The sequence below is a fragment of the Mesoplodon bidens genome (genome assembly GCF_964165515.1).
Source record: "Mesoplodon bidens genome assembly, chromosome: 3".
Lineage (NCBI taxonomy): Eukaryota > Metazoa > Chordata > Mammalia > Artiodactyla > Ziphiidae > Mesoplodon > Mesoplodon bidens.
Window position 1 is genome coordinate 5,829,475 of NC_138178.1, and position 25,604 is coordinate 5,855,078.

The 25,604-nt window shown below is 39.7% G+C and overlaps 1 protein-coding gene and 1 long non-coding RNA gene across 2 annotated transcripts in view; one reads left to right on the forward strand and one right to left on the reverse strand.

Moving 5' to 3' along the window:
* The window catches only part of PTER (phosphotriesterase related), a 65,021-nt gene that overhangs the window by 22,698 nt on the left and 16,719 nt on the right, over positions 1-25,604 (reverse strand). The window contains exons 2-3 of the mRNA XM_081226979.1: positions 6,002-6,472; positions 4,108-4,373 (exon numbers count right to left, since the gene is read on the reverse strand). Of these exons, the coding sequence (XP_081083105.1) occupies positions 4,108-4,373; positions 6,002-6,433 (698 nt within the window). The 5' untranslated portion in view covers positions 6,434-6,472. The remainder of the gene's footprint in view (positions 1-4,107; positions 4,374-6,001; positions 6,473-25,604) is intronic.
* The window catches only part of LOC308613444, an 80,440-nt gene that overhangs the window by 14,565 nt on the left and 40,271 nt on the right, over positions 1-25,604 (forward strand). The gene's annotated exons all lie outside the window — the stretch shown is intronic.

The window sequence follows — 25,604 nt, forward strand, 5'->3', positions numbered from 1 at the left end:
ACCCAGGATTTGTAATAATTTCCAAGGAATCTAAGATCACAGTAATAGTTTACAAGGAAATAATGAATGAGGGCCAGAAGGACCAACAAACTATACACTCAGAATAAAAAGACAGTGGGAATTAGATTTATTAGGTGCAAGGTTAACATGGTATGCTTAATTTTTTTTTAAAGATGAAGCTGAAAGCATGTTGAAGGAGAAAGAAATTATCAAAATTAACCAAGGAGATCTGAAAAGTAACCAAATAGAACTTACAGAAGAAAAAATAAAAACTATAGTTCTTAATATTATAAACCAAATTGATAGACTAAGCAGCAGGTTGATTCCACTGGAGAGGGAAGGAGTAAATAGGAAGATGGAGCTGAAGAAATTACAGCTCAAAGATGCAAATGGATGGAAGTATGAAGTGCAGGTATTAAGATCCTACCTATATCAACTTATAGTTTACAATGTAAATAATCTGGAAATGTGGGTGAAGCAATATTTGAAGAGACAATGGCTGAGATTTTCCAGAAACAATGAAAAATACCCTCCTACTGAGGAATTCCAAGCATACAAAATAAAAAAGAAATTCACACTGAGATAGATCATAGGGAAAATACAGAATACCAGAGACAAAGATGCTAAAAGTCATCAGAAAAAAAAAGACAGGTTACTTCAAAGGAAGCACAATTACTTTGAGCTGATACAACAGCAATAATACATGTCAGATAAAAATGGAAAGGGCTTGGAAAGAATAACTTTTAAATAGAATTATCTATTCTAATTCACTATTCTACATTATCTATTATATTAAATGATCTCTTATGAATGAAGGAATAAATGCATTTGCAGACACATGAAATCTAAGCATTTATTACCAAAACAGACCCTCAGTAAAGGAACTTCAAATGATGTACCTCAGGAAATGAGTAATAATTTAAGGATAAAGGTATGAGATGTGAGAGGAAATGATAAGCAAAGAAAAAAAGCAAAAAAGTTAATCTAAATCTACATTAACCATGTTTTTTAATAATAAAATAATGTCTTATCACTGGGATTAAAAAATATCAAGTAGGGAATTCCCTGGTGGTCCAGTGGTTAGGACTCCACGCTTTCACTGCCAAGGGCCTGGGTTCGGTCCCCAGTCAGGGAACTAGGATCCCACAAGCCGTGCGGTGTGGCCAAAAAAAAAAAAAAAATCAGGTAGACCCCACATCCTGGAAAATATAGCCTATGACTTAGATGGTGAGTAACTGAGGTTTCTAAAGTTCTTGTATTACTAGGAAGGAAGGAAGGTAAAATTGTTTACTATATTTTAAAATGTTTAAATTTGATGTGTTAACTATACATGTCAAATTTTCTACTATAACTACTAATAGGATATAAATCGTACACATACCTTCCAAAGAAGTAAAGAGGAAAAATAGAATATGGAGGTGAAAAAAAAAGCCAATAAAAAGAAATCAAGAAATTTTAATGATAACTATGACAAAAAAATGAAATAAGCATATCAGTAAACATAGTCAATGCAAATAAACTGAATTTAGCATATAAAAAAAGAGAATGACTGGGTAAAACTCCAAACCCAGCCATATGCTTTTTATACAAGACACATGTAAATTATAAAGACAAACACAAAAAGATTGGTACAGTCACATTAACATCAGATAAAACAGCTTTTAAGACACTAGTACTGGGCTTCCCTGCTGGCGCAGTGGTTAAGAATGCACCTGCCAATGCAGGGGACACGGGTTTGAGCCCTGGTCCGGGAAGATCCCACATGCCGCGGAGCAACTAAGCCTGTGTGCCACAGCTACTGAGCCTGCGCTCTAGAGCCCACGAGCCACAACTACTGAGCCTGTGTGCCACAACTACTGAAGCCCACGTGCCTAGAGTCTGTGCTCTGCAAGGAGAGAAGCCACCGCAATGAGAAGCCCGCGCACCTCAACGAAGAGTAACCCCCGCTCACCTCAACTAGAGAAAGCCCACGTGCAGCAATGAAGACCCAATGCAGCCAAAAATAAATAGAATAAATAAATTTATTTAAAAAATAAAACACTAGTACTTACATTGCGAGGTAAAGCAGCTCCATATATGTTGATATAAGTTTCAATTAATCAGGAAGATATAATAATTTGTATGCATGTGATAACATAGCTTCAAAATATATGAAGCGAAAACTGAAATATGTACAAACAAACTAAAAATCCACCATGAGAGATTTTAACATACTTCTCGTAGTAACCAATAGATCAAGCAGTCAGAAAATCAGTAGAAATATAGAATATTTGAACACCATGATTAACAGCTGTAGTCTAAGGGGTATATAGAGAGGATTTATATAATAACAGCAGAATGCAATGTTTTCAAGAACTTAATAAATATTTAAAAATTTTTAAAATATATATTATCTATACTCTTTTGTATGCCTGATATACTTCACACTGTTTAAAAAGTATCAAAAATCATCCTTATTGATTAAAGGTGCTACATATATTCCATATCATACAAAAGTATATTATCAAATACATTATTTTAAATTCAAATGAAGCTACCCAAGATCGCAGAGCAAATGGTAGAGGCAAGATTTAAAAGCACATGTCTCTGGGTCCAAAGATTCTATTCTTCATACTGCGGCGCACTACCTCTGTGACCAGAAACATCCCTCTGTTTTATCAGTACAACCAGAAGATTCCTGAAGATAGCCAAGTATTGATCTCAATAGCAACCCAGCTGCCAGGACAACTGCCTTTACCTTGATGTCCCTCAGGTTCCCCGTTAACACTGGTTTCTCTGTTCTGCCACAATTATAATATGTTTTATTTTTTATCTGCACAGGATTTTACAGTATTTTTATTAAGATGAAGCATTTTACCAATACGTTCTGTAGGAGCATTAGTTTATTAAATAGCAGACTGTCAGGTCTGATGATCAGGATTTATCAGTCTGCTAATATGGCTGTATTCCACTTTGCAAGATAGAATTAATTGTAACGTATTATTAGTCTCATCGGTACCGTGTTAATTCTTTCATCAATTCAATGTAAAGGCCGATGTCTAGCCTTTGCAGCATTGTTAGGCTTCTTCATACAAATAACTGCAGCCAACGTCTGTTCATATAGTCAGTTATTTTGCTGAGCCCTACGGGTCTAATACAATATGAGGGGGTTGAGTGGTGGACCTCAGAAAGACATGTCCATGTTTCAGCCCTGTCAATCTCTGAAAGTGACCCTATTTGGAAAAAGGGTCTTTGCAGACATAATTGTGTTAAGGATCTTGAGATGAGATCATTCTGGATGATCTGGGTGGGCACTAAATCTAATGACAAGTGTCCTCATAAGAAGCAAAAGAGGAGACACAGACAAGCAGAAGGAGGCCATGTGAAGGCAGCAGAAATTGAAGTTAGGCTACAAGCCAAGGAAAGCCTGGAACAACCAGACACTAGAAGAGGCAAGGATCCCTCTTCCTATAGATCCCTGGAGGAAGCACAGCCCTGCCAACACCTTGATTCCAGACTTCTGGCCTCCAGAGCTGTCAGAGAATACATTTCTATTGTTTGAGGCCTCCCAGTTTCTTATAATTTGTTACAGAAGCCATAGGAAACTAAGACATAATACCGCCAAACAAATACTATACGTATTACTATTATTTTTTTAGCCGTGCATTTTCCAAAATTAAGATGATTCAAACCACCAGTCACAACAACACACCTCAACATTTCTATGCGTTTATTCTCAGGGTGAAAGCCATTCAATTCCCCTTCCCTTTATATTTGCAGATAAATTTATCACTCTTAACTACTGGCAAATACTGAGCGTGTGGAATTGGCACCAACTGTGACATCATACCCTGAGACAAAGTGGGGACACCAACTGTGAAGCATCATGAAAGATTAAGTAAATTAAAAGAAATGCCTTATGCAAAATACCTAGGATACTGACACAGGGTAGGGACACAAAAATGGCACTGGGGATTTTTATTAACGTTTATGGTAAAACTTTATAAATACTATCTTCCAAGTAGTTAGTAGTTTTTTTCTAGTGCTTTATGGATCTGATGATTTTACTTATTTGATCATTCATGAATCTTGTGATGGTTTGCACTAGTTGGCAGATGGTCTGCTTACCTATCAAGGTGTGACATAACCGTTTTGGAGATGTCTGCTCCAGCTTCTTGCAGCACTCGGATAATCTGAAATGGTGCACTTGGATTCCTCCCCGGGTGAACAATAACAGGACAGCCGAGCTGAGCCTGAGCGTGAGCTGTTGCCAGTAGAACCTTTCTTTCACTCTCAGTCAGAGGCCAGGAGCAACCAATTTCCCCAATAACGCCACACTTGATACTGGTTCCATCAGCTCCATGGAGAATTTCATTAACAAGGACATCGGTTAGCTAAGGAAGAGAATGAAAATTGATAGACTGGATTTTATCAACACAGAGTCACCACAGTATGTGCATGAATGTAGTCATTCGGTCACTCATTCTTTTAAAAATGTATCCAACATCCATTCAGTTGGTATTGGTCAATGAGAAAGGCGTTTTACTGACCAACTCTCAAATTCAACAAGTTACTGTAAAAGAATTTGAAAAAGAATGGATACATGTCTATGCAGAACTGAATCCCTTTGCTGTACACCTGAAACTAACACAATATTGTTCATCAACACTACTCCAATATAAAATAAACATTAAAAAAATCAAAACAACAAGTTACTCTAAATCAAAGAGTCCATAGTAACTTACTGTGATTATTTACCAAGAAATTCACGGCGTTAGGAGGCCGCAGGGGAAAAAGTGACTTAATGACAGTACATTCACTGTACATTCGTTCATTGAGATAAAAATCTGTATTTGAACCTAAGGGGCGTCCAGAATGTAAAAAGACTGCCTCTGAATCTATGTCAAGTGTAGCAAGTAATTCTTTAATTTTCTCTTATTCATTCCATCCTTTATCCTGTACAGCAAAGCAGGTTGACAGCACACAATCCTTAGATTGAGTGGTTAGAAGAATGTGTAATCCTGACCTCAGGATAGTCTTCAAATAATATAAATGTGTAAAAAGGGAAAGGCCTGACTGGGAAAAAAACGCAGATAAAATTTTGAAATATTAAGTATTTTAAAGATTAACTGACTCTTTGCAAAGACTGCAGCTGACATTCTATGCCTATGAAACAGGCAATGGAAGATACATATAAATATATACATATAGGGTTAGGGTTAGCAAACGGTAAGGTTTAGGGTACAGGTGAGGGTACGGCAACGTGTTAGGGTCAGGGTTCGTGTTAAAGCACGGGTTAGTGTAGTGTACAGATTAGGATTAGGGTAGGGGTTAGGGTAAGGTGTAGGGTTGGTGTTAGGTTTAGGTTCAGGGCTAGGGTTACACACATCTAAATGTATATTATCCTTATATGTAGAAGGAGAGCACACTCCCATACAAAAAAGCTTCGTGGCTTATCCTTTCTTTTTGTCCCTGAAAGATTTACTTTTCCTTCTGCTCATTCTTGCTTAAGATCATATTATGACAAAAACAGGAACATGGATTTTCTTCTATCCCTCCTGGTTTGTAAAAGGAGAAGGAAACATATTCGCAACTGTGCCAAGTCCCTGCCTGCCAGGTTTCACCCGACAGTGAATTTTTATTGCTGGTTATTATAAAATCCAGAAAGAAAATTGAGGTTGCATAACTGAAGCTTCTAATGGAAACCCGAGGTTTACACACAGACTGTGCCACTGCTACTGCGCACCATGATATACATGAATCTAAGTATTAACCCATTGGGTTTTCCGGTGACCAGTGCATTTAGATCTCCTTCCTGGATGCTTTTTCTTTATGAAATGAAATGTTCCTAATTTAGGTCCCATTGACAGATGCCTTTGCTAGCTAGCAAATTTCTACAGCATGCCTCTGAGCCAGTGACATTTCCAAATGTAGATGACACGTAGGGATATTCCACGGTCTGAAGTTCTGATGATTCTGAATTTACACACAAATATTGTTCCAAGAAATTAGGGCTTTTTACCTGCTCCACTGGCATGGCTCTGGTCTCTGAAGAGTGAGTTGCATCCACATAAAACCCAGCTCCGGATATGATGTGGACGCCAGTCTCTTCTGCAAGCCGCTTCAAGGTCTGCACATCTCGGCTGATCCCAGTGGTTGTATTTTCCACCAAAGCTCCTCCACCTTTGGCTTTAAAATCCAACAGTTCTTCCTTGATGGCTTCCGTCTCCTGATTCAACTGCAGATTCTCTCTATGGGAATAAGGGTTTTTCTGGATCCAAAATAAATTTTTCATCGTAATAGGTTCATTGGAGATCACTTCATGGCACGGAGGAGGCGGGCAGTAAGAGCAGTCAAAAGTCATTGTCAAGTGTTCGTGGGTCAGGGTGCGGCCCAGTGTGCTTGGCTCCACAAGGCCCAGAACAGTTTGGACTTTCCCACTTAAGGAAGACATTTCTGATGGGACCAGGAGATGCTCTAAAACGAGCGTTTTCTGGAAAAAAGAAAACTGTAATCAGAAAATTTAACACACACATAAATTCTGTCCATAGGGGATGTGAGGCTGTGAACGTATACCCGTATAAGAGAGAGAATCAATGAGACTAGAGATACGATCTCACTTATCATCCTGCCAGAGTCAGAGCCTGCTGCTTGTAAATTGCTTAAGTTCACTGCAGCTCTAAGTGACGTGCATGGCATTAAATGTCCCCCAACCACTTCCACTTGGGACTCCTCTGCCTGATTTAATCCCAAACTCATCTACTGGAAGTATCTCTTGATATTCGGTTCACATTTTTCTTTTGCTTAATTTTACCTCATTAGTCATAGCTATGCTGCCTTGGATAATTCAAAAATAATCTCCATTAAAAAAAACACTTCATAATCAATAACTTGTCTCAAAAGCAGCCATGTAGCAGAACTGTTTCATTTGTCATTTTTCAGCTAAATTAAATTTACTGAAGCTACTGATCATTCCATGACTCATTCACTATCCACGTGAACAAATTTCTGTTGAAGGTCCACCATGTAGAAATTGGATATATAAAGAGAAATACGACAAAATCTCTGACTATGACGATTTCACAGATTATTCCCTCAAAAACAGCTGGAGGGACTACGTCTAGGATTAATAATGAAAAAGAAAAACAAACCTCTCCATTCTAGATGTTTTATTTTGCCTAGGGCACACCTCAGAAATACACTTCAAAAATACTGAAAAGCAAAACTTCTTAGGCATAATGAGCTACTGTGAGTTACTGAAACTGAAGTCTGTTGTCTCTAAAAAGAGCAAATACCTCTCTGTTTATCCTCTGTTTACTTTCATTTGTGACACAAGTTAAGTGTGCACCAAGTTTCTATCAGTGACAGCAAGGACCCGATTCCAATGCTTTTCATTTCCTAAATGAAGGGATTTCGCTTGGAAAGAAAAAAGACGATCCTGAAAGTGGTGAAGGTACATAGTCAAGGGCAAAACCACGGCCAGAGACAGTGTCCCACTGTCGCACCAACCAGACACACCCAGACGGACGGTGGAAAACAATCTGCTGGGAACTGAGTAAAACAGTGTCTTTCGAAGCTCTCACATTGTTCCTTTTTTTTTTTTTTTCTCCTCTCCCCTCTTTTTAATTGTGGTAAGACATATATAGCATACAATTTGCCATTTTAACAATTTTTAAATGTACACTTCAGTGGCATTAATTACATTCACAATGTTATGCAACCATCACCAGTATCTGTTTCCAAAACTTTTTTCATCACTCCAGACAGAAACTCTGTAAACATTAAGCAATGATTCTCCATTCTCTCTTTCCCCAAGGCTCTGGTAACTACCAATTTACTTTCTGTCCCTATGAATTTACCTCTTTTAGATATTTCATTAAATATTTGTTCTTTCACATTGTTCCTTTAAAAGACATTCTGAGACCATTTTCCCCCTTTGATGGGGGAGGCACATCCCTTTGATGGTCTTCTGTGACTTTCTGAGAATCAGTTTTCCCATCTGTAAATTAGAACAACAATGCACATTTCATAGGCTGCCATAGGAATTAAATTACATAGCACAGGTGAAAAGACCTGTAAAAGTGTCTGGCACCCAGCACACACCTTCAAGAAAATAGTAGGTTTGTTATGCTCATTCTGGAAACTATTATATATGTCCTGGGTTATTTCTTTCTAGAGGAAGTGGTTGATTAGAGAAGCAGTGGGTATAGGACAAGTTTGTAATGGGTGTAGTGCATACATAAGACAAGGTGAAAATAAATCAAAGGTGGAGAAAGAAGAATACTGAGTTATGGGGCCACTTTGCGTCAAGCCACTACAATTATCTGGAATGCAGGTGTTTGATATATACTAGCATGCAATGCATAAATGATTGATTTAGACTGTTTGACAGAGAACTCTAGAACTTGTGGCTAGCATGGCCATTAAGTTTTGTTTGAGAGCACTCGTCTGCAAGCCAGGCTTCCAAAAGGTAAATATTTCACGTGGCGGCCATAGCGGAAGAAGATCATTATCTATTTAGAGAATCACTCTGTAGCTGCCGGTCACTACAGATGGCAATATTTTCCATCGATGATGTCTAGGAACTCACTGTTCGATGCCTTATTCCTTGTTACTGTAGCTAGTTCCTTCAGTGGATGAAATCAAAGTACCATTAATAAGAGACTCAATATCCCATATGGGTTCATTTGTTCTTCCCCTCCTGGTTGATGGCCTCACCCATGTGATCCTGGAGAATCACCAGGGGCCAGAAACTTGGATAAACTGACAAAACACGATCACTTTTACTAGGAAAGCACCACACTGCATATTTAATTGATATAGATTTGAAAGAGCAATGTTGGTAAGTTTCAAACTCACAAGCTGCTAGTCTTTGTGAAAAAAACATCACCTAGGAAATGTCATCTCCTCTGGGAAATTCCTCTAACACTCTCAGGCACAACTAGTTGGTGCTTTCTGTGATCATATACAATGGAAGCCACACTTAAAAGATTAAAGAACAAACTATAGCCAACACCACTCTATGCTAGAATGTATCTTTTAGCGGATTAAAATATGCAGGTAGATTTCCTAGTTCCTCTGCAGTGAGGGAGCCCTTTTGGGTCTATATTCACCCTGGAACTTGTTCTCTTCTCAGTCGGCAGGCAAGGGGCTATTAATGGCCCTCCTCCATAGAGAGAGGGCACAGAATACAGAGGACAGTAAGTGGGCAGTAAAAGCTGCAGTGCACAGCTGTGCAAACAAGAGTGACCCCCCCAACACAAACAAAAAGGAGGCTTCAGGCATTTTACAGAGCATCCGTGGCAAGCTTCCACACTGTATACACCTGCACAGAAGGTAGTGGGAAAAGGGTTAGCCAGAGCTATAAACACACTGGCCACAAGCTTTGTTGTACTTCAGGTATGAAATCTGAGCAGTCAGAGAGACTGAGGACAATCTGCAATTACTATGAGCCTGATCAGAGGAAACAACTCTTCCAATTCCAAAGGGTATAGAATTTAAAAAAATAATAATAAAAAAAAGAACATAGAAATTAAAAAAAAAAAAGGAACAGAATCAGAGAACAGCACTATTATACCACTGAGCTGGAAACCAGAGACAATATGCAGGGTTGGTCTTTTTTGAAAACATATGCATAAATGAACTTTTATAAAATGTATAGCAAATTGGCTAAATTACTGGAGTTGGGTGGTGAGTAGGTAGTTTGGGAGTAATTTTAGTTTCATTTCACTGAAATTGTGCCACAGCTACTTCACCCTAGCCATTACTCTTAAGATTTTTTCTGTCTACCTAGGGTGGAGATCCATTTCAATTATATTTCATATTTCAGAGAGTAGGACTTCTGGACCTCTGAATATTTTACATACGAATGTACGGAATTTCTTTAACAGCAATATACTGTCCAATTTCATAGACATAAGCCCTCTTCCTGCCCCTACATCTGCTGCACCAGGTCCTAGACCAGATTGGAGATACACAATTTATAATTTTAGAAGCAATGGTGAAATTGGCAATGGTGAAATTGGCAAGTGGATGTTTGATGAATTGATTTTCAGTTCACTTGTTCTACAGCTATGTAAGTTCTAAGCTCTGTAATAAATCCCTCGGTCCATTTCACTTATAGTCGTTTCCTTTCCCTAATCAAACCCTAACGGATTAAAAAATGGGAAAGCATTTCAGAGTTTTATGCAGGAGAAGATGTGATCTGAATAACCTGGCCACTGTGCGGAGGATGGACACAAGTGGGGCCAGTGTGCCTACAGAGACCAGCGGGGTGTTGCTAGAATCTGGACAAAATCCAGTGGTGGCTTAGTCTGAGCTTGACGCCAGTGGAGATGGTGAGACAACAGAAGCAGAAAGAAGTACAACAGATGGAAGTTTCTCACTGGCCTTGCTGGTGCTATAAAAGTAGTATCCCCCAAATAAATGGGCTCCTTAGAAAAAAAGTGCTGTCTCATGGAAATGTGTGGGCACTTCTATTTTTTTATGGGTTACATCATACAGAGCAGCAGTACTCCATAAACGCTTCACTTAAAGCTGACATTTGATTTGTGACTAAAATATTTTAAACACCGCATAATACTTTTGGAAGCTTGTTTGAATACTTCCGTCATGTGCAGGTTCAAGCCTTTGACATGCCTTCTCTCCAACAGCATCGGTCTGGTGGCCGAACAGCAGTGACACAGGGAATTTCTCCTCACACACGTCCCCACATGTCCACTTGCCCAGATATTTATGGCTAAGTGGTTCTCCTGCGTGGAGATGTATAACTTTTCATATTAAACACTGTCCAAAGATCAATAGCCATGTCTGAATAAAGAGAAAGAAATCCAGCCACCTCAGTACACAGAACAATAAGGGGACCCAGCAAGCTCTTCAAACTGTGACATAAATAAAACAAAACTACTCAGAGATACAAATGAGCAACTTGGATCTGGAATTCAGAGGAAAATGGTGGGTTTCATCCCCAAGTTTTTTGGGTTTTTTTGTTTTTTGTTTTCTATTTGACTAAGGAAGTAAGAGAGACAAACTCTGGATATTTCCAAATCTCAAACAACAAATATGAAGATGGTGGCAGAGATGTACACAGGAAGTGACATTCCTGGAAAAATGCGGTCACAGGCAGGTGTGCTTGGGAAAGATGCCCCCCTCCTCTGGCTCAGCTCAGCGCTTCCCCGTCCTGTGCTCCTTGATGAGAACGGTTCATCTAAACCACTAGGTCAAGTCATTCAAGTGTTTATTAAACTCAGAAATTACATCGGGCTCTTGACTGAAGGGATGGAGCTTGTGGCTTCGTTGACTCTTTAATTTAGTCAAACATGTGCTAACTAGTCAACCCTTCAAGTCACACACACTGTAACTCTGGTAAATCGTACTGCTGGCTTCTTGAATCCGTTACCTGTTTAGTCAACAGACGGTAAATATTTTCTCCTCAATAAAAGAAAGGGAGAGAGGAAGGATGTGGGTGTAGGGGAAAAAGAGAGGGGGCAAAAACAACCTTTCTTTCTGTGGAGGTCAAAATACAATATTGCTTGCTACTTATCGTAGTAACATAAGTAATAGTTGTGCAATGTTGGCAAAATGCTGCTGTCTGCAGAACTGAATGGACCTTCGTGTTTTTCTTCATTTGAAAAGCTAAGATCTTAGCTCATCTTGGCCCTTATTCTCAGAAGAAGGTTCCATACTCAGTGCTTTGAGGATGTTTGATGAAACTTTTTGATTTTGCTAACATACAGTCCTGGAAGAGAAACATACACCAAGTTACTGGATACAATAATTAAAACTTCTTTTTCTTCGTAAAGAACTCTCTGAGGTGAAGTTAGTTCTCAGCTTATTATAGGGGACTTTTTTTTTTTCTTCTTCTTCCATGGACTCCTAGCAATAGGTTGTCTCCTGGAAACAACAATATTTTGAGCAAATCGCACAGCTGGTCCTTAACTGTATTTAGTCATTAAGAATCTTCAATTTTGTGCTAATTTTAATTCTTGGCAAATCAAATTAATGTCGTATCCACAAAATATCTATATTCCTCACACAGTTTCATTTGGGAGGCTATTCTTGAGGTGGCCTGGTTTAGTTGGAAGAATGGTCTGGTCAGAGTCAAAGCTCTTGGCTCTTCCTCTAAACAGCTGTGTGACTTTGGGCAAATAACTTAACACTCTGAGGCTGTTTTCCCATCTGTGAAATGAAGGGGTTGACCAGATGACTTCTGGATGACATCCATGCTTCTGTGATAGCCTTTAACTTGAAATGGATATTATTGACTTTCTAGAAATCATTATCAATGAAGGTTGTACTTTAAAAACAGGTTTTAAAATGTGTATTTTATATAGATATGCATACATACATACACATACATATAATAAGAGACACAGAATGAATTTCATTCATTAAATATCAATTTCATTTATTAACTATGAATAAAGGCTGTACTTTAAGAATGTTTTTTAAAATGTATATTTTAGTGTGTGTGTGTGTATAGGAGGGGAAAGGGGGAAATCTCTCTTTTATCCCCCATACTTACATAGTATCTAGCATTTGGTTTGCACCTGTGAAACTGGACTGAACTAAATAGAGTCATTTGTTTATGCCTTAATGACTGGAAGAGCAAAAAGTTTCACCCTAAAATGAATAAAGGAAAATTTACTATAACTCTATCATTCCAATAAGATTAAAATCCTCCCCCCCTTTTTGTTGAAGCTTGCAAGTGGAAAGGGCACATATGTACAACTATGCTCCAAATCCCAATGGATTATCCCACAAATAATTACTTTTCCTTTTATATACAAACAAATGTGACAGTCTAGTTTACATTATGCCTTCTTAGTGAGAAATGAAGACAGAAGTGGCTACATACATAAAATCCTCAAGCCTACAAACTAAACCTCAAGCATGATGTATTTTTTAAAAATAATTGCCAGTGGATACAACATAATGGAAAACTGTCCAAATTTCAAATAGCTGTCCAAATATCAAATAAGATACTTATTTGGAATTGCTGCTGCCAGATAAGCTCCAAAACGTGGTGGCAGAGAGGGGAGCTTGATTTCAATTTTGTGTGAACAACGCTTAATAATAAAAGTACCTAACGTGTACACCACATTTAAGGAACTTAACTGACACTTGAAACACAACTAACCATTTGGAATTTGTCATAGATAGAAATCTAGCTTCACATTAAAAAAAAAAAAAAGCTTTCCATTCTAAATGGCAACTGAGTCCTAAAAGTTAGCAGAAGTGGGCACATTTTTGGGGATCCAGTAGAAAGTCTGAGTTGGGAGATGGTTAAAACACAGATGGCTCATTCACTGTCTGGCTTGTGAGAGATGAGTAATAGCATTGTGAACATGGTGACATATGGCTCTCCTATACGTAACCCTAGCAAAGTGCCAACTTGCCCAACTTTTCTGAAAAGCAGTTTAGCAATATGTAGCTAGAGTTTTTAAATGTTATAGCGCTACCGGGGATCTGTCTTCAGGAAATATTTAGATACCTGTAAAAAATATTTATGCCCAAAGTTTTCTTTTGGGCATTATTTAGAATAGTGACCAAAATATCCAATAATATAGGAATGTTTCCTCTATGATGGAACATTATGCAAACATTCAAGTTATAGTTTCAAAAAATATTTAGGGATAGGAGAAAATGCTCTCATAACATGTGAAAGAAAATACAAAACTGTAAATTTATGGTTCATGTATATGGCTACATATGAGTAGAACTTAAAATGTATTGTGTATCTTGGGCAATAGACAGTAAAGATAGATAATTTTTTTCTTAATTACAATTTAATGTTATGTTCCAGTTTTTTAATGTATATCTGTTTCATTTATATCATTAAAAGGGAGTAAAATGAGAAAAGGTCAATCTTACCAGTGTAAACCTATACTATCTTATGCCTATACTATTGTCACCTGTAAAATAATAGAGTATAGATTTTGGTTTATTTATGTATTTATTTTTATTGAAGTATAGTTGATTTACAATGTTGTATTAGTTCCTGGTGTACAGCAAAGTGATTCAGTTATACATATATATGTATATTCCTTTTCATATTTTTTCCATTATGGCTTATTACAGGATACTGAATATAGTTCCCAGTGCTATACAATAGGACCTTGTTGTTTATCCATTCTATATATAATAGTTTGCATTTGCTGATCCTAAACTCCCAATCCAACCCTCCCCCTTTCCCCCTCCCTCTTGGCAACCACAAGTCTCTATGTCTGTGAGTCTGTTTTGTAGGTAAGTTCATTTGTTCATGTGTGTCATATTTTAGATTCCACGTGTAAGTGATATCATATGGTATTTGTCTTTCTCTGTCTGACTTACTTCACTTAGTCTGATAATCTCTGGGTCCATCCATGTTGCTGCAAATGGCATTATTTCATAGAATATAGATTTTGAATCCTCAGCTAAGATACACAAAGATTTATTAACTCAAGAGCTATTTCAGATTCTTCTTTATTATCACAGAATTGCTAATAGCCAGTCAAGCCTGAGATTTGATATTGTTCATGTGCAAATACTTCTGATCAAATTACATGCCATTGCAGTGGCTATGGTTGCTTTGATTATATTCACGCTCTTTGACCGAGCCCTTCATGGATTGAACTTGACTCTCGTTGAAGTCCTGGAGCCCAACGAGATTTTTGGAAAAGCTTCAGCAGCCTGAATAAATGTTATCACAGTCAAGCCACTCAAGGACCACAATCCCACTATGGAATACACTCCTATGTGTGGTTAGGGATGCAGATGGGGGTGTAGTCAATGAGTCATTTCATAGGAAATGTCAGAAATTATGAAGTATGGGTCATCATTTATTTATAAGTGAAAAAGAGGGATCAAATGATATAAATTTTAAGTAAAGATAAAGCATATAAGGACAAAACCATAAAATAATCTTTTTTCAAGGAAGGTTAACAGCCTTTGACAGGTTAGCAGAAAAACAAAAAGATGAAATAAACATAGTTATCTATCCACTGGGTCCCCCTCCAACTTGTTCTCCATAGTCTAGGGATCCTGATATAACATAGATTTGATCATTTCTGTCCCTCCTTCAAAATCCCCTAGAAGTTTCCCATTGCCCTTGGGATACAGTCCAAAATACTTGGCATAAGCTATAAAGCATGGCGTGATCTGGTTCCTTCTCCAATCATTTCACTCCACTCTACCCTTTCTCCCTGACCCCTCTCCTCCCTGGCCTTTCAGTTACTCAAAAATGCTAGAATCTTCAACTCACCATCTTCCTACAGACTCTAAAGTTTGTGTTGTTTTCTCCCCCACTGATTTTGTGGCTAAATTCTCAACTCAGTGTCATTTCCTTAGAAGCTTTCTCTATTTTCAAGCTTGTGTGGTCCTGAGGGCACCTGAGACTTGGTCCTAAGTACTTTCTCCTTGCCCGCCCCTCCCCCCTTGTCACAATGCACTTCAGGTACCTTCTCCCATAGCCCCATCTGCCTCTCTGCAGAAACCTCCACAAATTAACCCTTTCACATCCAGCTTCTCCATCCTTTTAAAAAAAGCCAGTTATCATAGATTCCATAAATATTTCTTGAGCATCCCTTAAGTGTAAGATCCTGTGCTTGGCAGGTAGAGCCTATGGGAGATACCCAACATGCTTGCACCTGTCTCAAGGTCGCTGAATATGTTTCTGCCTCTTTTTTTCTGAGCTAACAAATCCCACCTACTCCCACTCTGCCTCCTCAAGCCTTTTCCTATCCTGGCTAACCTGTACTAGGTCTTCAGGATGAGGCTTTGGCATCATTCCTTTCTTTCTTTTTTTTTTTAAAGGACCTTGAAATGCTGAAAATGACAACCTTTTTTTTTTTAAGTATTTAAAATTTTTTTAAATTTATTTTTGGCTGCCTCGGGTCTTAGTTGCAGCATGCGGGACCTTTGTTGAGGCATGCGGGATCTTTCGTTGCAGCGCGCAGGCTTCTCTCTAGTTGTGGCATGCAGGTGCTCTCTTCTCTAGTTGTGGCGCGCAGGCTCCAGGGCACGTGGGTTCTGTAGTTTGCGGCACACAGGCTCTACTTGAGGCGCATGAGCTCAGTAGTTGTGGCGCGCGGGCTTAGTTGCCCCACGGCGTGTGGGACCTTAGTTCCCTGACCACGGGTCGAACCCACGTCCCCTGCATTGGAAGGAGGATTCTTTACCACTGGACCGCCAGGGAAGTTCCTTGGCATCATTTCTAACTGGAAGGTTTTCATGATGTTCCTCCTTGTTGCTCAAGCATTCTGGATAAGATGCCCACTCTAGGTGCTCTCATAGTTATAAGTTTACCCTTGAAACTCACATCTTGTGTTAATGTCTGTCCATCAGACTTTGAGCTCCTTGAGGGCAGAGCCCGTGTCCTGGCTCTCAGTCCTCAGCCCCTGGCAGTGCCTGGCACATAGCAGTACTTAATTAAGAGCTATATGCTTGCTTGGTTTAATCCAGCCCTATTCCATGAAGGATTTGAGGTAACTTACACAAAAGACACATAAAGAAAACAAATATTAAAGCCAAAGCAAGGAAATTATAAACGGAAGTAGAATCAGGACCAGAAAAGAAGAACAGGTTCATGGTGGTTAGAAAAGGGCTAAAAATTTTTTTCCTGGAATATTTATTAATATGCATCTAACAATAAATAATTCTAAGATCATAGCATGTCCCATTTATGGCAGGTCACATTATTTCCCTAAATCAAAACCACTAAAACTTATTTAAAAGCATGGAAAACTGTTTTCCCAAAAGTTGTGGGGTTATGGATTTTGAGGCCATGTTTGTTTTTTCAACTTTCCTGTATCTTTGCACTCTAAACTCTCAGAAGATAGTAAACATGCCATTGTAGCTTATCCTTCTGCACCCAACACAGTACTACATGGGAATACATATGCTCTTTTTTAAAAAAAAAAAACTTTCCCTTACGAAATAAGAGCAAGACTCTTGAGCATATAGAAACAATGTCAAGTGACTTCATCTTCAAGGAAGTTCCTACCTGAATTCGTAGACACCAAATATAAATCCAGAAACTAAAAATACTCAGTAAAATTACTGCAGGTGATTCATAGCAGTAACCATTCCTTTATAAGGAGTAAAACTGGATAATGACTCTTACAGCCAATTTTTTAAATGTATAGACCATCCCCCTAATTTCTTTTTAGGAGAGTTTAATTTCAAAATAATTTTCCTGGAATCCCAGAAGGCCTTTCTACTGCATGAATAACTACTATCTAAAAGGCATTTCCCACAAAATCATCTCAGTTTATTTATTTTGAAGACCATACAGTAGACTGTCTTAGAAAAGTCTTGACTTTCACTATCCTGCTTAGCTGAATTAGCTAAGCTTAAAAAGAATAAGTACCATGTATGTGCTTTTAGATTGTCACATTTAGCCTGTTTGGTGGAAAAAATGGTAGACCTGCCATTTTTCCTGCAGAAAAAGGTCAAGGAGAGTCAAAGGACTCTTCACCTGATGGTAGCCCTCCTTGTCTTGTTCTAGAGGCTTCCAAAACATGATCTGTTTTCTACCCGGATGCCTATGTGAGAAGTGCCACCCATGCTTGAGGAAGAGGAGTTATACATATAACTACTTTTGCTTTGATAACTACTTCCCACACACGCAGAAGTAGGTACCACCTCTGAGCTATATTAGTTATGGGCAAGAAGCAGATGCTCAAAAATGTCTGTTCAACCAATGAACAGCTTGAGTTCTATCCACTCTTCAATTCCACACTGATGGAACGTAATTTCAGCCAGAAACACACTGATGTTCTCATTGGCATTGTGGCCTCGTTCTAGGCTTGTGACCAGCTACTGTTATTCTTTTCGAAATATTAAGAAAAGTAACTTTGATTTGTAGGTTTGAGGGGATAACTTGGTCCTTGAATTCTCAGAGCATAGGAAGGCAGCATAAGGGAGCCTGCTTTCCAGGCATCCACAGATTTCACCTGGGTACATTTCAATTTGGTGTTACAAACGTTTGCTGAGGATCTGCTGATCTCCTTTGGAGGAGGATACTATGGTAAACAAAGATGAAAAAGGAGCACTCCTGCCTTAGGAAGCTGAAGCGTTCCAACACAAGTGCCTGACATAGGGTGGGCTTCCAATGTCAAACTGATATTTTCTGTGTATTGGTGGGGCAGCTATGATATAAAGCAGAGTACAGTAAATGTTAGAAAAGAAGTACAAAGCAAGTGCTCTGGGGAGTATTGTCTGGACAACATTCATCAGTACTGGAGGGGCTGGGAGGGCTTCCTGGAGGAGGTGACATTTAGGCAATGCTGCAGAACATTAAGAGGATTTTTGCAAGGAGGCATTCGGGTGGTATGAGCAATGAGCAATGTTTTGGGGTTTGTAAGCAGTCTTTAGAGGCTCATGCATGGATTGCATGGCAGGTCTGTAGTAGAAAATACTGACGCATGGGCTGGCCCCAAAGGATGAGACCTGTATTAGGATGGTAATTAAATGGGCAGTGTGAGTATAGGCTGAATGCTGGAGACTGGAGGCTAGGATGAGTTAGGAAACAAAAGCGAATTTTCATTGTTCCTCAGGGATTTTAAGAGCAGGAGTACGTTTCAGGGGAAAGGAATCCTGGATGAGGATTCTCTTTTTTTTCCCCTCTAACTTACAGAAGTGTTAAAATGATAGCCGTGTAAAGTACTTTTCCCAATCATAGTTTGAAAACACAACTGGAAAGTCTTAAATGTTGACTGAACATAGCATGACCTGAATACTCATTGACCTCTCAAACGTGTTACTTATTGATGGGAAAAATTAAATCAAAATACTTAGAACAATTAGAAAGTTCACAGTAATTGAACTCTCAAACCCCACAATGATGACCACTATGAATATCACATGGTATGAATGTGTCTTCATAAAACTCTAACTGCACTGAAGCCCCAGCTTTCTATATTGCTGGTTTCATTACTTTCAAGAGATTATGGAATATCAAAAGTGGGATCTACAATAATAACATCATGTGTTTCTCTGAAGAGCTCAGGACGCTCTTTACACTTTAATTAAATCTCCTAATGTCCTGGTGAAATAAGCAAGGGACCAGTGAATGTGAGTCACCGAAAAGTACCCAACTAGAAGACTGGACCACAGGACATACTTTTAGATGAAATCTGCTATTACTATTATTGTTCCCATTTCACCAATGAGGAAATGGGGTTTATTCAGACAAGGATGATGAGCTATCTTCCATTTTCACTGAAGGCAGAATACACTGTTCTAGGCTCTGTAAGCATCCCTTGGGAGGCCTTTAAAAATAGTATAAGATCTCTGAGGTTTCTCCTTTGAGATTCAACCAGTACTTTTTTTTTCTTTTTTATTTATTTATTTATGTATTGGAGTAGATTTACAATGTTGTGTTAGCTTCTGCTGTACAGCAAAGTGAATCGGTTATACATATACATGTATCCACTCTTTTTTAGATGCTTTTCCCATATAGTCAACCTTCACTTATTAATGAACACCCAAAATGCGCACCAAAGAAAATAGACATCACCCTTTTCTTGCAAAAGAACACAGGATGAGAATCCCAATGTATCATGATATGTAATCTCTTAGCTTTCATTGGCTGGTTTATCAGAAGCTTGGCTGAGTTGTCTCACAGCTGCCTTCCCTGTATCCGTGTCCCTCCCTCAGCAACAGAGAGATGAGTGGGTACCAGTCTTAAGGAGGTTGATTGTGTTAAAGACACAGTACAAACTGCAAGAGCTAGGAAAAAAGAAGACTAGAAAACGGTAACTCCTGACTCTTCGTTCTATACTTAGGATAGTGGTATAGATTCTAAAGTGAGACTCTGAAAAAGAAACAGACATGCAGTTATCATACATGATCTAGTTTCTAAACCAAACCACTTCTTAGGAAGGAAATTAAAGAGCCCAAACCACTTTAACCAGACTATGGCACCACTGTGTCAATCTTACCGCCTCCTGACATCCTACAAAACACAGGCATGGCTGCCAGGGAAAAAGAGATCCCAGTTTGGGGGGAAAAATCAGAAAAAAAAGATAGATGCTGTCTTGCTTTTAGGTAATGATTTCTTATCATTGAAGTCTGAAAAACAAATGGAGATACAAATAATGAAATTTTATGGCAATATTTGGTTGTAAGATGCTTATAATGATCCAGACTATGCTTACAATTGTTTAGATTATCATAAAAATGAAAACACAAAATCAAACATATTCGTTGAGAATTTGTGGCTCCTCAAGTTTGAGAAAAATTGCTTTAGAGATAATTTTTACTGATGGGTCTAGGAAAGAAGGCAAGGTAACAAATTTTGCCTCGTCATAAGAGACTGTGGCACCTGACACAGAAACCTCTTTTGGGGAAAGACAGGTATTTGATTTACTAAAAATAAAGTAACAAACAGCTTATTTCTACTCCTGAAAACTGATTTCCTACAGAGGCACCAAGGGCAAGTCTGTAATAAATACATGTGTCATAGAGCAATAATCACTCTCTCCAAGTCTTTGAAATGGCAGAAAAAAAATGCTCTAAAGGAAATCTAAATTCTAAAGATAACAAGCCTCACAAAATTAGGAAAATTCCCTACAGCCAACTAACAAATTTTTAATTAACTAGTCCCTAGTCATATATATGTATTTAAATATAAAGGGAATGTAATGGTTATTTATTTTTCTCATAAAAATAAGGTACCCTAAAAGACTTAGAAAGGTTGTCTAACATTATATTTTATTTTATTTTATTTTATTATTTTATTTTTTTTTTGCGGTACGCCGGCCTTTCACTGTTGTGGCCTCTCCCGTTGGGGAGCACAGGCTCCAGACACGCAGGCTCAGTGGCCATTGCTCACGGGCCCAGCCGCTGCACGGCATGTGGGATCTTCCCGGACCGGGGCACGAACCCGTGTCCCCTGCATTGGCAGGCGGACTCTTAACCACTGCGCCACCAGGGAAGCCCTAACATTATATTTTAATTTGGTGCTTCAGTCACTGCTATTACTTGCTTCATAAGAATTCACAGAAAGTCATATATTTGAAATACTATTTAACACAGTATTTATCTACGTACTTGTACAATTATGAAAGCAGAAGTTTCCTTTCACTGTAGTTCTAACTGTACTTTAACAAGTATGGGTATACCAAAGCACTATAATTTTAATCTCTTCTTTGGATTAGATTTATATCTGCAACTTTAATAATTTTCATCAATTTCCTAAATAAAAAAAACATTTTAACTCAAATTACAAGTCTGCTGGAACATGTCAAATTATTAGATACATCTAAATAAGGTATGGTTTTGAATTTAGATTAATGGTTTTGAAGCAGGTAAAATAAATTTTTTTATTAATATTAAAATGCATATTTGTAATTAAAATATGAAAGTTTCAATTAATGTTAAATACTATTTGCAGATTTTTTTTAAGAAAATAAAGACCTACTGTATAGCACAGGGAACTCTACTCAATACTCTGTAATGGCCTATATGGGCAAAGAATCTAAAAAAGAGTGGATATATGTATATGTATATATTGTTTTCGAATTTTATTTTATTTTTTTATACAGCAGGTACTTATTAGTCATCAATTTTATACACATCAGTGCATACATGTCAATCCCAATCGCCCAATTCAGCACACCACCATCCCCACCCCACCATGGTTTTCCCCCCTTGGTGTCCATACGTTTGTTCTCTACATCTGTGTCTCAATTTCTCCCCTGCAAACCGGTTCATCTGTACCTTTTTCTAGGTTCCACATATATTCGTTTTGAGCTGGAAGGGACTACAGAGCTCACTTAATACAAAGACTTCATTTTTAGATGCAAAAACTGAAACCTTATTTTTTGAAGGCCAGATAACCTAGACCAGAACGCAGTCTCCCAACTTGTTAGTCCAGTGCTCACTTTATTTAACCATGTAGATACTTGCTATAAACACCACATTAAGTTATCCTGGTGTCCATTTTTATGGGAACACTATTCAGAGGGAACATCACTCATTGGCCTAAGGAAGAAGCTACAATTATCCAGGACCAGAAAATCTAATCCCAACTCCACTGTAGACTGCATGGCATGAAGCAAGCCACTTAAGTGCACTCTGCTTCCCTTTTCCTAAATATTAAAAAAAGGACTGGAAAAAAAAAAAAAGAACTGGAGTAATTTAAATGTATCTACCTAAATTGGTTGTCGCAAGAAGTGGTAATAAAAATAATGACAAAGGGCTTCCCTGGTGGCACAGTGGTTGAGAGTCCGCCTGCCAATGCAGGGGACGTGGGTTCATGTCCCGGTCCGGGAAGATCCCACATGCCGCGGAGCGGGTGGGCCCGTGAGCCATGGCCGCTGAGCTTGCGCGTCCGGAGCCTGTGCTCTGCAACGGGAGAGGCCACAACAGTGAGAGGCCCGCATACCGCAAAAAAAAAATAATAATAATAATGACAAAGCATACAGAATCTCTTAAGTGTGAACTAAATACCTAATAACAAAAAAATCTTAATTATATTTAAACCAAAGAGTAATAACCACTTTGAGTCAATATTAGGAGAGAGTGTATATGAGCTATTGCATGTCCTTATGCCATCCGAACAAGCTAATGCAGGGGTTTATCTACCAAGTTCAGCAGCTCCTAAACTTTCCTAGTTTTCCATAATCCATCTTTATGGTGACCTAAGCCATATAGTAATTATCAATCAAGAACAAACTAGCACTCTATGACTTATCAAATGCACTACTCGTTACTAAACAGACATAAGTGTTAATGAAGCATTTGTAGTGTTGTTAACACTGTAGAACCATCCTGTAACATATGCAGAGCATAAACCCTGCCGAATACTATTCCCTAATAACAAAATATAGTTTCCTGGGTGACATGAAAAATCATCCAGCATGAGATGACCTTTAAAAAACAAAAACTTATCAATTGGATTCTCTTGGATAAGAAATAGATCTTGGGGCTTCCCTGGTGGTGCAGTGGTTGAGAGTCCGCCTGCCGATGCCGGGGACACGGGTTCGTGCCCCGGTCCGGGAAGATCCCACATGCCGCGGAGAGGCTGGGCCCGTGAGCCATGGCCGCTGAGCCTGCGCGTCTGGAGCCTGTGCTCCACAACGGGAGAGGCCACAGCAGTGAGAGGCCCGCGTACCGCAAAAAAAAAAAAAAAAAAAAAAAAAAAAAAAAAATATCTTGCAGAGGGGGGACCTTCAAGATGGCGGAGGGGTAAGATGTGGAGATCACCTTCCTCCCCACAATCAGAAATACATCTACATGTGGAACAACTCCTACAGAACACCTACTGAACGCAGGCAGAAGACCTCAGACCTCCCAAAAGGCAAGAAACTCCCCACGTACCTGGGTAGGGCAAAAGAAAAAAGAAAAAACAGAGACAAAAGAATAGGGACGGGACCTTTACCAGTGGGAGAGAGCCGTGAAGTAGGAAAGGTTTCCACACACTAGGAGCCCCTTCGCGGGCGGAGACTGCGGGTGGCAGAGGGGGGAGCTTCGGAGCCGCGGAGGAGAGCGCAGCAACAGGGGTGCGGAGGGCAAAGCGGAGAGATTCCCGCACAGAGGAGCGGGGCCGACCGGCACTCACCAGCCCGAGAGGCTTGTCTGCTCACCTGCCGGGGCGGGCGGGGCTGGGAGCTGAGGCTCGGGCTTCAGTCGGAGCGCAGGGAGGGGACTGGGGCTGGCGGCGTGACACAGCCTGAAGGGGGTCAGTGCGCCACGGCTGGCCGGGAGGGAGTCCGGGAAAAGTCTGGAGCGGCCGAAGAGGCAAGAGACCATTGTTTTGGGGTGCGCAAGGAGAGGGGATTCAGAGCACCGCCTAAACGAGCTCCAGAGACGGGCATGAGACGCTAAGGCTGCTGCCGCCGCCACCAAGAAGCCTGTGTGCGAGCGCCGGTCACTCTCCACACCTCCCCTCCCGGGAGCCTGTGCAGCCCGCCACTGCCAGGGTCCCGGGATCCAGGGACAACTTCCCCGGGAGAACGCACGGCACGCCTCAGCCTGGTACAACGTCACGCTGGCCTCTGCCGCCGCAGGCTCGCCTCGCACTCCGTGCCCCTCCCTCCCCCCAACCCCAGCCTGAGTGAGCCAGAGCCCCGGAAGCAGCTAATCCTTTAACCCCGCCCTGTCTGAGCGAAGAACAGATGCCCTCTGGCAACCTACACGCAGAGGTGGGGCCAAATCCAAAGCTGAACCCCAGGAGCTGTGCGAACAAAGACGACAAAGGGAAATCTCTCCCAGCAGCCTCAGGAGCAGCGGATTAAAGCTCTACAATCAACTTGATGTACCTGCATCTGTGGAATACCTGAATAGATAACGAATCATCCCAAAATTGAGGTGGTGGACTTTGGGAGCAACTGTAGACTTGGGGTTTGCTGTATGCGACTGATTTGTTTCTGATTTATATGTTTATCTTAGTTTCGTTTTTAGCACTTGTTATCATTGGTGGATTTGTTTATTGGTTTGGTTGCTCCCTTCTTTTTTTTAAATTACTTTTTAATTTTTTTATTTTAACAATTTTATTTTTATTATTTATTATTTTTTTTCTTTCCTTCTTTTTTTCTCCCTTTTCTTCTGAGCCATGTGGTTGACAGGGTCTTGGTGCTCTGGCCTGGTGTCAAGCCTGAGCCTCTGAGGTGGGAGAGCCAAGTTCAGGACACTGTGTCACCAGAGACCTCCTGGCCCCATGTAATATCAATCAGCGAGAGCTCTCCCAGAGATCTCCATCTCAACACTAAGACCCAGTTCCACCCAACAACCAGCAAGCTCGAGTGCTGGAGGCCCCATGCCAAACAACTAGCAAGACAGGGACACAACCCCATCCATTAGCAGAGAGGCTGCCTAAAGTCATACTAAGTTCACAGACACCCCAAAACACACCACTGGATGCAGTCCTGCTGACCAGAAAGACAAGATCCAGCCTCATCCACCATAACACAGGCACCAGTACCCTCAATCAGGAAGCCTACACAACCCACTGAACCAACCTTACCCACTGGGAACTGACACGAAAAACAAAGGGAACTACGAACTTGCAGCCTGTGAAAAGGAGACCCAAACACAGTAAGTTAAGCAAAATGAGAAGACAGAGAAATATGGAGCAGATGAAGGAGCAAGGTAAAAACCCATCAGACCAAACAAATGAAGAGGAAATAGGCAGAGTCTACCTGAAATAGAATTCAGAGTAATGACAGTAAAGATGATCCAAAATCTTGGAAATAGAATGGAGAAAATACAAGAAACGTTTGGCAAGAACCTAGAAGAACTAAAGAGCAAACAAATGATGAACAACACAATAGATGAAATTAAAAATTCTCTAGAAGGAATCAATAGCAAAATAACTGAGGCAGAAGAATGGATATGTGACCTGGAAGATAAAATAGTGGAGATTACGACCACAGAGCAGAATAAAGAAAAAAGAATGAAAAGAATTGAGGACAGTCTCAGAGGCCTCTGGAACAACATTAAATGCACCAATATTCGAATTATAGGGATCGCAGAAGAAGAGAAAAAGAAAGGGACTGAGAAAATATTTGAAGAGATTATAGTTGAAGACTTCCCTAATATGGGAAAGGAAATAATCAAGTCCAGGAAGCGCAGAGAGTCCCATACAGGATAAATCCAAGGAGAAACACGCCAAGAGACATATTAATCACACTATCAAAAAT